We start from the raw sequence: 13,445 nt of genomic DNA, 5'->3' as shown, positions 1-13,445 counted from the left end.
GCACTTACATATGGTATTTGGTATGAATATCTGGGGGACGTTAGAGCCCACCTTAAAGTCCATACTTCAAAACTGAAAAACAAAATAGACTATTCGATCGAGTTCCCAGCAAACATGTATATATGATTCATGTTACACCAATTTACCATATGTAATATTTTAGTAAATTGTCCCGCTTGTTCACAATGGACTTTTCTGGTTTTCTTGTTGTTTTTTTTTTTTTTATTATAAAATAAAATATCAAACAATTGGTTAAAACGAAAACCGATCGAGTAGGTAGGTTTGTCTTTGCTTTAAAATCTTATTTTAGACCTCGCTCCCTTTTCTGTCTCTCGTTTCTCTCTCTCAGGACCGAATCACCTCGACCTTTCGTTCCGAGGATCTCTTGCTTATATGATAGGCTGGATGTTTTAAGAAGTAAAAATTGGGAATTTCGGTTTTGGAATAAAAAAACGATGCGGTTGTCAAGTGAAAAATGTATATCTATATCCAAATTCTTTAATCCAAATAACATCCTATTTTTTAAACATCGATATTTAAAATTCTCGATCGGTTTTACCTACACGTCTAACAACCGCAGAGTAATGATATAAAACTATAGTATTATTAACGTTTGTTTACTCCATAAAAACAAAATAAAATGTAATACAACCATAGAAGTAATGCCCTGGCAGTCATAACTGGCCCTACTTTCCTCGACCAATCCCAACGTTTATACTTCCCTCTCTTTTAACAGTTTTTACCTTTTTTAAGTTTCTCTTTCTTGTTGTAATTTTAATAGCTGCATCTGCTTTTTCTTGGTTCAACTGCTGAAAAACCTACCTCTTAAAGCGCGTAAGCTGTTTGTAGGGAGGGGGAAGCAGACCAAAATCTCTCTTGCAAAAATTGCAATAATTTGCTATTTTCTCAGTAATTCCCTCCTAAAAACCTGGCATGAACCACCAGTTGTTTTTCTCACACACACACACACACCCATTAAATACAGTTTGGTGTAAATTCTTGGTACCCTCTCTTTCTAATATTCTGTCCCCTCTGTAGATTTTTAAATTTCTTATCGTTAATCAAAAATTACATGTCATTTTTCATGCGCATTCTTCATGCGCATTCTTCATGCGCATTCTTCATGCGCAACAGGGGCAAATGCAGGATTTCTTTTTTGGAAGAGGGAAAATGCAAGGTTCCTAAAAAAAAAAATCGGTTTGGAGTGTGGGATGAAGGTTCAAAGAATATATTTTTATTAATTAATTGGCTATCTTTATTGACAAAACGACAGTGGGAACAACTGCAATATTCACTTTGAATGAAAAAAGATTTTACTTGTTATGTTTTTTTCTCTTTGAGCATAGCCTGTTCTTCCTACCTCCTGTGGGTACTCTTGGGCAGGGACGTCCCGAGGTCGGGAGGAGGGAGAGGTGCGCTGCCCCTCCAACGTTTTTGGCATTCTGTAAAATTTTCACCGAAGGCGAAAATTTCGGCAGAAATTTTGCAAAATTGCCCGAAATTTAGCGAAATTCTTGATTTCTGCAAAAAAATTCGGCATAAATTAGGTAGCGATTCGGCAAAATTTACGAAGATCGCCCCTCCAATGAAATCCGTCTCGGGACGCCCCTGCTCTTGGGTATACGAAAAGTTTACCTTTTTCCATTGTGCAATTTTTATATTAGGTATTTTGGTTTTAACAATTCTTTCTTTTTTAGTTGTAGTCATCCCAGCCTTCCAAGGCTACGGAATCTAGGTCTAAAAACTACTTACTATAACCCCCATTTTTTCCAAATATCATTGAAGCTTCCCTCCAATCCACTTTATTCGACTTTGTTTGAGACAAAACCAAATTACGCTGGGCTTCTGAATTTCGTCTATCTCCTCGACATGTTTCGACTTTGACGTAGAACCAAATAGCAGCTGAGAAACCTTGATTTCTGGGTGACCATGTATGGTCGCTTAATAGTGGAATCTGAAGAGCAGAAGATTCCCACGCAGATACAATGCCTAGAATTAAATTTTTGTAGTTTCATTAGCACATGTAGCACATATATCTCAAGTGAAATTGTCGTGTTCCCCTTATTACACTGACATTAAAAAAGGTAATTTCGTCAAGGAATAGCACATAGTACTATGGACTTGAAATGCTTCATTATTTTACTAATTTTTGAAAATAGATTTCACTCCCCATCCGTAAAAACGACTGCCTCTTTTTCAAAAGTATCGCCTTTTCTTTCAGAAGCATGTACTTTTTTTTACCGTTGATCAGTGCATGGGGACCGCTCCCTAATACATATTACTATCCATAATTTAAGCGCCAGTCTCCATTAAATATAAACACAGTCTTCCACAAAACATTCCTAGTAAAAGGTCTTGTTCCTTGTAGAAATTTGTCAGAGTTGATATTCCTGTGAGTTTGGATAATTTTTGCTACAAAGCAATGATCAACACGCAAAAAGACTTCAGCCAAAAATTACACAAAGAAATTCGATATAATCCACGTCTGTTTGGACGTTGTATTCCTTTTTCCCGAGCGTGTAAGTTTGTCCTTTATCATAGGAATGGATATTGTAGATGCAATGCTTTTGATAAGTTAGTTATATAATTATAATAATTACATTATACGAAAAAAGAGCAACTCTTGCTTAGCTGGGCAGAATTGCTTTTCAAGATATTTAAGCACTTTTGACTAGAGGGCCTAGTGCTCCACTGACCACCATTAGACGAAAAAACTAGGATTCAGGTCAACTTTACTCCGATAAGCCCACGACTTATAGGCTAATATTTGTGAAAAACCAAATAGTCTTTTTACTCTCGGAGCCTCTCTTAAAGAAGTATAAAAAACAAATATAATTGTTAAGGCCTTTATTCAATATAATATGTGACTTCCATTCAACGTCTAAAGAAAACTTTTAAAAATCATTACTCTGCTATAAATGTCGTAACTTCCATGTTTATAGTAACAGATGTTAATTCTTTTGGCTTTATCTTATAATCATATTTTAACACCCAAGTAACGCTAATAAAACGAGACACATCGGTCGGACGTTATTTCCCATTCAAAAGCGTTTTCAAGAAGAATATAACTTAGATTGGACTAGAACAGAACTGGCTTGGACCTACGAATCAGAAAATAAAACTAAAACAAAATCCCCACCCATTAGGCTCATAGACAAGTTTCATTAGGGGTTAAAATAAAAGTTCAAAATAGGGATAAAATCCTTTTTTACAGACAGTGTATAGAAATTCACAAAAATACCAGGTATTTCGGTCACATATACAGTGACCGTCATCAGTAGTAACTGTTTATGTGACCGAAATATCTGGTATTTTTGTCAATTTCAATACACTGTCTATTAAAAAGGATTTTATTCCTATTTTGAACTTTTATTTTATCGTCATGGAAAAGCACTGTGGTCTCCAAAATTATCTACATTAGGGGTTATAGAAGAAGATGAAAAATAAATCTAGAAAGGAAAAACTGTGTCCGTTCTGTGCAAGGACACAGTTTTCGCACGAGATTCTGACTAATGGACAATTCTTCTGGGCTTGGTATGTTTTGATGGGCGTCTTTGGGCTGAAAAACCTCTTCCTAGCTAATTTATCTATTATGGGTTGCCTCCCCGTAGTAGCATAATATTTGTAGGCATGAATATAGAATGAGTCGGAGGTAATAGGCTTGAAAATTTCTGTGCAGGATTTCGACTCTTGTTGAAAGAAGAGCATCGCCAAGTGCTGAAAACCATTTTGTGACCAAGATGGGCCCAGGATTGCACAAAGCCCCCATTCATGGAGGTCCCAGAGACTTCTTGCTGTCCGGTTCTAAGCCGGCTTAAGCACTTCGGTGTAGACTTGAGATGATATGTGATCCCCGTCCTGCACTGGTATCCGGGACCATTGCTTTTCCTGAGGCGAAAATAATTTCAATGATTTAAGGAACATGAAAATTGGAACTTGGAATGTTACAACGTTAAAAAATGACTATCGTATCGACATTTTGACTGATGAATTCAGACGATTTGAATTGGATTTATTAGGAGTTTCAGAAACTCATATCCCAGGGGTAGGAAGTATGAAATTAGGTGATATAGAATTTGCTTACTCAGGAAGGAAGGATGGGGTACATAGACAGGGAGTAGGGCTCATGATGAAAAAGGAAGCTGCTAAGTCTTGTTTAGGATGGGAAGGTATTAATGATAGAATTCTAATTGCTTATTTTGTGACTAGAAAGTTCAGGGTATCAGTTATAGCAGTATACGCCCCTGTAGAACCAACTGACGGAGATACTAGGAACTCAGATGAATTTTAATCACAGTTAAAAGAGCAATTAGACAGGGTCCCAGGTAGAAATATGATGTTTTACTGGAAGAATTTAACGCCCAGGTTGGTAGAAATAGGGATAGATGGTATCCCAGCCGAGGTAAATTTGGTTTAGGAAAAGAAAACAGTAATGGATACAGACTTTTGCAATTTTGTAGGTATAACAATCTAGTTATAACCAATACGGCGTTTGGTCATAAAATGGCTCATAAGTTAACATGGTATTCACGTGATGGTAAGACAGCTAACCTTATTGATTATGTTATGGTAAACCAAAGACTGGCAGGATCAATACAAGATACTAGGGCACATAGGAGTACTGTTATTGATGTTAAAAGTAAAAATCACCATCTAGTAGTGTCAAGGGTTAATTTAAAACTGAAATATCCGAAGGGTAAATACCTCCCGGAAAGTTATGATGTTGGTAGACTCCAGGATGAGAATTTGAGAAAAACTTTCCAGGAACAGTTGAATACTAAACTTAAAGAGTTTAAAATTTGATAATGTGGAAGATGGTTGGAATAACTTTAGAAAAATAATTTGTGAAGTTGCTGAAGCTGTCTTAGGGTAGAAAGCTAGGACTGCAGCTAAGAATATTAGTGAAAAAGCTTTATGTTTAACAGAAAGGAGAAAGGACTTGCAAGAATTATCTCAGTGATAGATCGTAAGAAAACAAAAGAAATGTAAAGAAAGTGGAGAAAGCATTAAAATATGAACTAAGGAGGTGTGAAGTGGAGGCCATGGATAAAATTGCCGAGGATCTGGAAGATACGGCTAGACGGCATAATAGTAAAATATTGTACTGGCACACTAACAAATTGAGAGGGAGTAGTCAATCCGGACTTATTCCAGTTAAAGATAGGAATGGGGTCGCAATTAGCGATAAGGAAAAAACTAAAGAGATATGGGTCAAACATTTTGAGAACTTACTAAACCGAGATAGAGTTACAGGAAAAAATATAGAGGAAAAGGAAAAAGTTTGTGATACTTTGGATGTGAAGGAAGATTTATTTTGTGAGGAGGAATTAGCAACAGTACTAAAAGGATTAAAGAATAATAAGGCTCCAGGTGCTGATAGCGGGGTAAATGAGTTTCTTAAATATTGTGGCTCTGAGGTCAGAAATAAGTTATTGAAGATTATGAATATGATTTTTGAAAAAAGGGAAGTACCTAACGATTTTAGGAAAACCTTAATTAAGCCACTTTATAAGAAAGGTGATAAAAGTGAGTGTGGTACCTATCGAGACATTAGTCTGGTCTCTGTAGGTAGTAAGTTACTTAGTAATATGATACTTTTTAGGCTAACAGATGCCGTAGACAAAGTTTTAAGAGAAGAACAGTGCGGTTTTAGAAAAGGTAGAGGATGTGTCGACTAAATTTCCACTCTTAGGCTAATATTTGAGAAGTGCCTGAGTGTTCAAACACCTTTGGTCCTCAGTTTTATAGATTACGAGCAAGCGTTTGATTCTGTTGATAGAAGAGCTTTAGTAAAGGTCTTATTTTTTAATGGTATGCCAGACAAATACATTAAAGTGATTAGTGCTATGTACGAGAATAACACTGCTGCGGTTAAAGTAGGAAATGAGGTTAGCAGCTGGTTTTTTATTAAATCAGGAGTTAAGCAGGGCTGTGTTCTATCCCCCTTTATATGGATTATTTTGATCGACTTTGTTCTAAGGAGCACAGGAAAGGCAATGGGAGAATAGGAAAATAAATCTGAGAACCGAGATTAGAATATTAGAAGCTACAGTGATGACAGTGGTCAAACATGGCTGTGAATCAAGGGCGCTTCGAAAAGCGGATGAAGATTTACAAGATGTTTTCCAGAGAAATTGCTTAAGAATTCTTCTGATTACCCGGCTGACTGGCCGTATTTCAAACAATAGGCTATACGAAAAATGTGGTTCAATACCGCTCTCTAGGGCTATAATGAAAGAAAGGTTGAGGTGGTTAGGGCACGTTGTGCGGATGAAGGATGACAAATTGCCGAAGATTGTTCTTTTCGGCCAACCATCTAGGGCTAAACGGAAAGCAGGTCGTCCCCGTCAGGGGTGGGAGGACGTCATAAAGAAAGATTTAAAAGAAATGGGAACTTCGTGGGCGGGTGTAAAAAGGGAGGCTTTGAATAGATTGGGGCGGAGGAGGATCGTGCGTAGCTGTGTTGGCCTCAGGCGGCTTGGTGCTGCAGTGAGTTGTTAGTAGTTAGTAGTAGTAGTTCTGTGCAAGTTTGGCCGATTATTACAATGAAATTTGGACTTGATTTCGCAAATTCATTTTGAAAAGCATTCGATATGAAGAATAACAATAAAAGGCTAAACAAGGGCTAACTAAAAATAATAATAATCATTATTGTTATTATTCTTGACTCATGATTATTATTCATTATTATTATTCTTTGATTAAAGATATAAAAGTTGTTTTGTCTTTTGGAGCACTGAAATAGTGGTCATTCCTCAAAAATATCAGGTTATATCGGCAATTTTCAGCAAACACGGGCACATTTTTTTCGTAAAAATTAGACATATTATTCTAAAAAATAGAATAAATTCTAAGAAAGACAGTTTGACTGGCAAGAGAAAAACTTTAGCCACCTGAAAAGGGGCTAAAATGACTAACTAATTTGGATGGTCCAATTCAGTAGGTATCCCCTTAGAACACAGATGAGGCGATATAATAACGGAAAACAAAAAAAATTAAAGACTTATGTTGTATGAGCCTCTCTTCCTGTTACTGTTTTTATTTTTCGGTTTTCTGGGCTTTTCGTTCAATTTTTAAATTAATTTTTTGTCTCCAATGTTTAATATGCTGGGTTTTCAGCATTCAATTTTTAATTTTATTCTGTTTGGCAAACCTACACAAGTATTTTTTATTAATTTGTTTTTCCTTGTAAATTACAGCCATTAGGCGGTAAGGCCAATCGCAATGTACCATTCCCCCTAGTGTTGTGTTGAAAATGAACAAATTATTTTGAATTTTTGAGGGAAAGATGAAAAAATTATTAAATTAAATAACATGCTTATATTGAAAATATTTGGAAAGCACTGAAAAAGATCTTTAAAATATTGAAGGAAAAGCGTTGACTATATTCTGGGCGTTCATTGATTTAATTATATTGTTCATGTTTTAACAGTGGATTATAAGTTCAAATAAGCTGGGTGATAAAACGACAAAGGACCGATCAAGATACTGCTTCACTGAACATTCGATGCCTGAAAGTTCCAGGTGAGTTTAAACACTTTCTTCTAATTATAACTAGTCTAAATTCAGCTATATATCTTTCTTTCATAATTTGTATTTTATTCATTAGAGTTCCATTTTATCGAAACATTAAGATTAAAAAAATCCTGTTGGTGGCTGTATGTTCTAACCGCCCTTTAATCAAAAATAAATAAAAACAATAATAATTATTAATAAATTTTTATTTTTTCAAAAAAAAAGGTAAGGAAAAGAAAAAGTCAAGAAAACAATTTACATTGTCACACTCTAACCATCCTCCCCCCTCCCCCTCCCTCTTCCTCCCCCTTTCCTTTTCCTCCCCCCAATCTCCAAAAATTATCCTCCTTTTTCAACAAAAAAATTCTTTAACTTTTTCTTAAATGAAACTAAGTTATCGGCCGCTCTAATACTATCCGGGAGACCATTCCATCCCGAAACAACTATGTTCCGTAAAGTAAAACTTGACCTTGTTGAATGTCGGATCTCACTGACCAAATGGTCAACATTTCGTGTAGAATATTCATGGTAGTGAGAATTGCGGGAAAATACATTCCAAAAGTACTAAAATAACAAGGAGATAACATATTCAGACACTGATACACAAACCCTCAAAGAAACTTAGTAAGCCCGTTGAATGAAGATACGTGGCGAAACCAAGGTTAAAATTTGGTTCAACAATATTTTACAAATTATACACAAAGTTAAAGAAGGGGAAAGATATAGGGACAAAACACACCGAGAGAAAACAAAAAACAGAAATCCTCAATTTATTCCTACAGCATATTCGTATTCGTTTATTTAAATATCTATTGTAGCACTCATAAATGAACGCTAAATTATGCTACTTTTACAATCACAAAGAAAATGCAAAGAAAGGGTCACTTGTTATAATTCACTAACGAAGTTGGACACGAAGGAGTTTGTAAATCTGTTGGTAGGGCACTGAGGGGTTGTACTTTGTCCTGATGCCAGGTAAGTCTGTTGATTGGTGCAGAGTAGATGAATTTTTCTCCTTTACTAACATCAATTTTCCGAATCTTATTGTTAGATCACATCTTTGATCGAACTAAGTGGTTAAATTCAGATCACTTTTGCAGTTGCTCTAGTGGGGTCCCATTATTATTATTATTTATTTATTGCCCTTCAAAAAAGGATACAATAGACGAAGTAATCACTCATGAAAACAAAAAGAAAAAAAGGACACAAACACACCTTGAAAATTCAAATGCATGAAAAGAAACTCTTCAATGCATACATTAGCCTACATTAATGCGAACAAACTATTGCAAACAAATTGATGACCATGGGTGATGACAATTTCTTTGAAAGCAGGATAAAGATTTATCAATACTAATAATTGAGTCTGCGAGCTTATACATATGAATAATTTTACGGTATCTTGTCCAAGGAGGGAAATGTGAAAGATACTTAACAAACCTGAAGAAGATTGACCGTAGGTGCTTTTTGAGCGCGATTACTAAGCAAGTTCAAGATAAGTAGTGAAACGACCAAACTCTGAAAACTTCTGTTGAGACTATCGTGAGTGAAATATACTCGTCAGTGTCGCTTGAGTTCACTCCGAAGGTAGAGTAATTGTTGATGTCAGCAAAGAATGTCAAAGGACTGATTGAAAATTTAGAGAACCGAATTGCAAAATTAGAAGTGAAAATTGATGATTAAGAGAAATAAAAACAGCTTGGAACTCTAGTTTTTTACGGTGTTAAGTAGCAGCCAGATGTTGACTTGAAGTCGACCATTCTGAATACAGCCTCGCAAAATCTGGGGCTTTCCGGTATCTCCGATTGTGATTTTTCTATGGTTTACAGGTCGAAACTGAATAATTTAGGGTCGGCAAACGATAAAGTTGCCCCAGCGTTCGTGAAATTTTCTACCTATGAGACGGCCCGTAAAGAGTTGGCGAGTAAATCAAAATTGGCTGGTTCAAAAATATTTTTGTCTGAGTCTCTAACCAAGCGCCATCACGATATTATGAGTGCCGCGAGAGACAAGTTTGGCGTGAAAACTGTATGGTCAGATCGTGGCCAGGTCCTCGCAATGTTTCCTGGTGAGCGAGCTGCTCGTCGAATTGACTCGCTTTCAGATTGCGTCTAGTTTGTTGTTTATGAGTAGTTTGGTAGTGTTTTTCCCGTTAAGATGTTATATATACATCTGTTATATATAGCTCTTTATCTTTATTTTTTCGTGTTTTTTTCTTTCTTATGAGTATAAATATCCACCCGTTTGAGCGCGGAAAAGGAATGAATTAAAGTTTGTTTTTTAATTAAGTTGATATGAGTAGTAGTTTACGCGGAAGAATTAGTGATTTGCAAAATAATCCATTTAATGTTGATGATTATTTGTTAACGGATATTGGTAATGATGGGTCGCAAATTAGGTTTCGTCCATCTCTTGTTAGTAAATATCGCCGGTTATCAGCTTTGGAGGAGTTAGACCGGTCTGGATTTCATGCATGTACATGGAATTGTTATTTAACGTCTTCTTACCATGAGATTTTTGATTTTATTTCTCGATCTAATAATTTACATATAATGGCATTATGTGAAACATTTTTGGGTCAAGATACCCTTCTCTCGTCGTTTAACTTTCCAGGTTATGAACTGATTGCTCAAAGTCGCTCGTCAATGCGACGTGGAAGCCTGGCTTTCATTGTCCGACAGTATTTGAATGGGAAAACTAGAAAGTATTTGGACATTTGGAAGGAAGGTAAGATAGAAACCTTCAGTATAGAAATTCAGTTTGAAAATCGACCTTCTATTTTTATTGTTGTTTACAAGCCACCAAGTGCATCATTTGATGAGTTTGCAGAAGAATTTTAAATGTCTTGCTGCAAAGGTAAATAGATCTAGTCAAGAGTTTATATGTATGGGAAACTTTAATTTTGATTTGCTAAATATGGACGGGCCGAATTTGGATTGAGCCTGATGATGTCAAATGATTTATACCCGACTGTGAGCATTCCAACGAGAATCACGGATCATTCGGAAAGGCTCATCGATAATGTGTTTGTGTCTTCGGAGATACTAAGTAAAGCGTGCTACTCTGTTTTTATAAGCCCAGCCTTCGACCATCTTCCGGTTGTATTGCATTTGAGTTCTGAAGTGAAGAAAAATAATAGAGAGAATAAAATACCAATGCGTGAACCGAAGCCAGTTAATCTGAAAAATTTTTAAGCACAAATTAGTGTTATTAATTGGGACACAGTACTGAATGAAGATCATTCGTCGGAAGCATTTGAAAAGTTTAACCAAATAGTGTCGAATATTTTTTGATAGCACGTATCCGCTTAAAGAAATAAAACGAGAAAGCCATGGTGTGATGATGAGCTGCTTAAACTGTCTGATATGATAAACCAGGGGTATGAGGAGCAGCTTAATCATTCGCAGAAAAATGAGCTCCAATTGATGTATAAAGAGCTCAGGAATAGGGCAAATGCCATAAGAAGGCAAAAAAAGAAAGCATATTTTGCAAACGTATTTGAAGAAAGTAAAGGTAACCACAAAAGAACATGGTAAGTTGTGAATAATCATCTAAAAGGTCCTACGAAGCCATTGGAGCTAAAAATGGTGCTAAATAATAAAACCTTGGAAGAAACTGAGAAAATCTGCAACGCATTTGGACAATATTTCTCTGAAATTGGCTGCAAGATTCAAGAAGAAACAAGGAACTCCCATGTTTCCGAATCAAGCAGTCTTTTGGATGAGCAAGGAAGAGATTTCGAAATGAATTTCCAGCCCTGTACTGAAGAGGAGGTACGCAAAATTATTAGCACGATTAAGTCAAACAGTGCAGGAGTTGATGGAATGAGACTTAGAACGCTCAAGTCGGTGCTGGTTTATTTGCTTCCTGTCCTCGTATATCTTGTCAATATTTTTATGGGAAAGGGGCGTTTCCGAGTGCGCTTAAAATAGCTAAAGTTATACCGTTGCACAAAGGTGGAGTCGAAACTGACATATCTAATTAGAGACTAACATCAATTCTTCCAATTTATTCAAAAATTTATGAAAAGATTGTTAATCACCGGCTTTACGAGTATCTGATAAAAATTGGTGTTTAACACGATGGTCAATTTGGCTTCCGGAAAGGACATTCGACGACACAGGCAGTCCAGCATCTTCTGGAAAAAATTAACTCAGCACTTGAGAAATATGAGCAGTGAATGGGCGTTTTTATTCATTTAAGAAAGGCTTTCGACAATGTTGATTTTAAGATTTTATTGGAAATGCTGTGTTTTTTAGGCATAAAGGGTAGTGTTTTAAATTGGTTTGAATCGTATTTAAGTGAAAGGAAGCTACGAGTGACTTTCAGTAATAAATCTTCTCAGCCGTTTCCCATAAAGTGCGGTGTCCCAAAAGGCTCAGTTCTTTGTCCTCTCTTGTACCTGATGTTCGTTGATACAATGAGATTCTACATTCCCGGAGCTTCAGTTACTTCATTTGCTGACGACACGGCTTTAGTGACTGCAGCAAAGTCGCTGCAAGAGCTCTTGTTCAAGGCTAATAAGGCACTGGATGGCCTACATGAATTTGTTTTTGCTAGCCTACTTAGCGTCAATCCATCAAAAACTAATTTTATTATGTTTACGAGGACTGGTCCTGCTCCCATTCTCCCTTGTGTCCTTCTATACAATGGCCTATCGCTCTCACAGGTCGAAGAGATCCGATAACTGGGATTTATCCTGGATCAAAACTTGAGTGGGAGAAAACACTGCGACATCATAGCATGCAAGCTGGCAAGAAGCCTTGGAGTTCTGAACCGTTTTCACAATTTTTTACCTTTGAAAATTCTGCTTTTATTGTATTTTTCCTTAATAGCGCCTTATATAAATTATGGTTGTTTGATTTGGGCGAGTAGTTTTAGTTGCAATTTTAGAAGAGTTCAAGTTCTGCAGAATAAGCCTATAAGGTTGATTGGAAGGTATGATCGTGGTATGGGCAGCACTGAATCCCTTTTTAGAAAGTTTAAAATTTTAAAGGTTGGTGAAATAAGAGACTATCAAATTGGAGTATTTGTATTTCGGTGTCTGAATGGTCTTGCACCAGATGTTTTTATGAATATTTTTAAGCCTAATTCGTTTTATCACGATTTTCGACTAAGAGTACGGATAGTCTTGCATCTGAGCCACGGAACACAAAGAGAGCGAGTCATGGGACCAGACACATGGGCCCGTCAGTTTGGAATTCGTTCCCAGATTCCGTTCGTCAAGCCAAAAATGTGCCACAACTTAAAACCCGTATTAAAAATCATTTCTTTTCAGGAATTTGGTAGTATTAAAGATTCGAAAGAAGGTTTTTTTTTATAATCAATCTCAATAATTACTCTTATTATCCTCTTTTTTCATTTGAATTGGTAAGATAAATTGGCATACATAATATCCAACCGGTCGCTTTTTCAAGCCTCTTTTTGCTTTAGTGCGACTTTTTGTCATATTAGTTGTTTTTCTATTAATAAAAACGTCTGAACCTGAACCTTTTTATCTGTAACTGTAAAAAAAAATTCCAGAAAGGAGCAATGTAAAGCAGATGTGGAAGGGCTATGGCATTGTAGATGGATGCTAGAAGGTGACGGTTAAAGTACAGTTTGCTTTTTACGATTACGGCGTAGGAAATACTAATTTTACGCTCAAGATGAAATATCAGTAAACGGCGTGTGTGGCCGATATATGAGCCAATTATGTAATGTAATGTATGTAATTTATGTAAAAATATAATGGTATGTAATGTGGTCTGCGGATTTGATCAGGGAACCGTCCAGATTTAAAAAAGAAATAGGGGGAATTCGCCAATTGAAAAGAACAACTTCGGTTTTCTCAGGATTGAAAGACAGTCCGACAGCCTATTCATCTTTGAGGATTCAGTACTGATTCAGAACTAAAAGACTCGAAAACAAACTTAAAGCAGGTTTAACTT

At 36.2% G+C, this 13,445-nt stretch overlaps 1 protein-coding gene across 3 annotated transcripts in view; it reads right to left on the bottom strand.

The window, feature by feature from the left end:
* The window catches only part of mv (lysosomal-trafficking regulator mauve), a 329,493-nt gene that overhangs the window by 211,105 nt on the left and 104,943 nt on the right, over window positions 1-13,445 (bottom strand). For all 3 annotated transcript variants that reach the window (XM_089092605.1, XM_089092607.1, XM_089092608.1), the window contains exon 11: window positions 1,753-1,989. In XM_089092605.1, the coding sequence (XP_088948731.1) occupies window positions 1,753-1,989 (237 nt within the window). The remainder of the gene's footprint in view (window positions 1-1,752; window positions 1,990-13,445) is intronic.

The sequence above is a fragment of the Artemia sp. Qi Xiang Cuo genome, chromosome 7, assembly GCF_049724085.1.
Source record: "Artemia sp. Qi Xiang Cuo chromosome 7, ASM4972408v1, whole genome shotgun sequence".
Classification (NCBI taxonomy): Eukaryota; Metazoa; Arthropoda; class Branchiopoda; order Anostraca; family Artemiidae; genus Artemia; species Artemia sp. Qi Xiang Cuo.
Note: the sequence above shows the minus strand (reverse complement) of the source record. Positions and strands in the feature narration are given on the sequence as shown.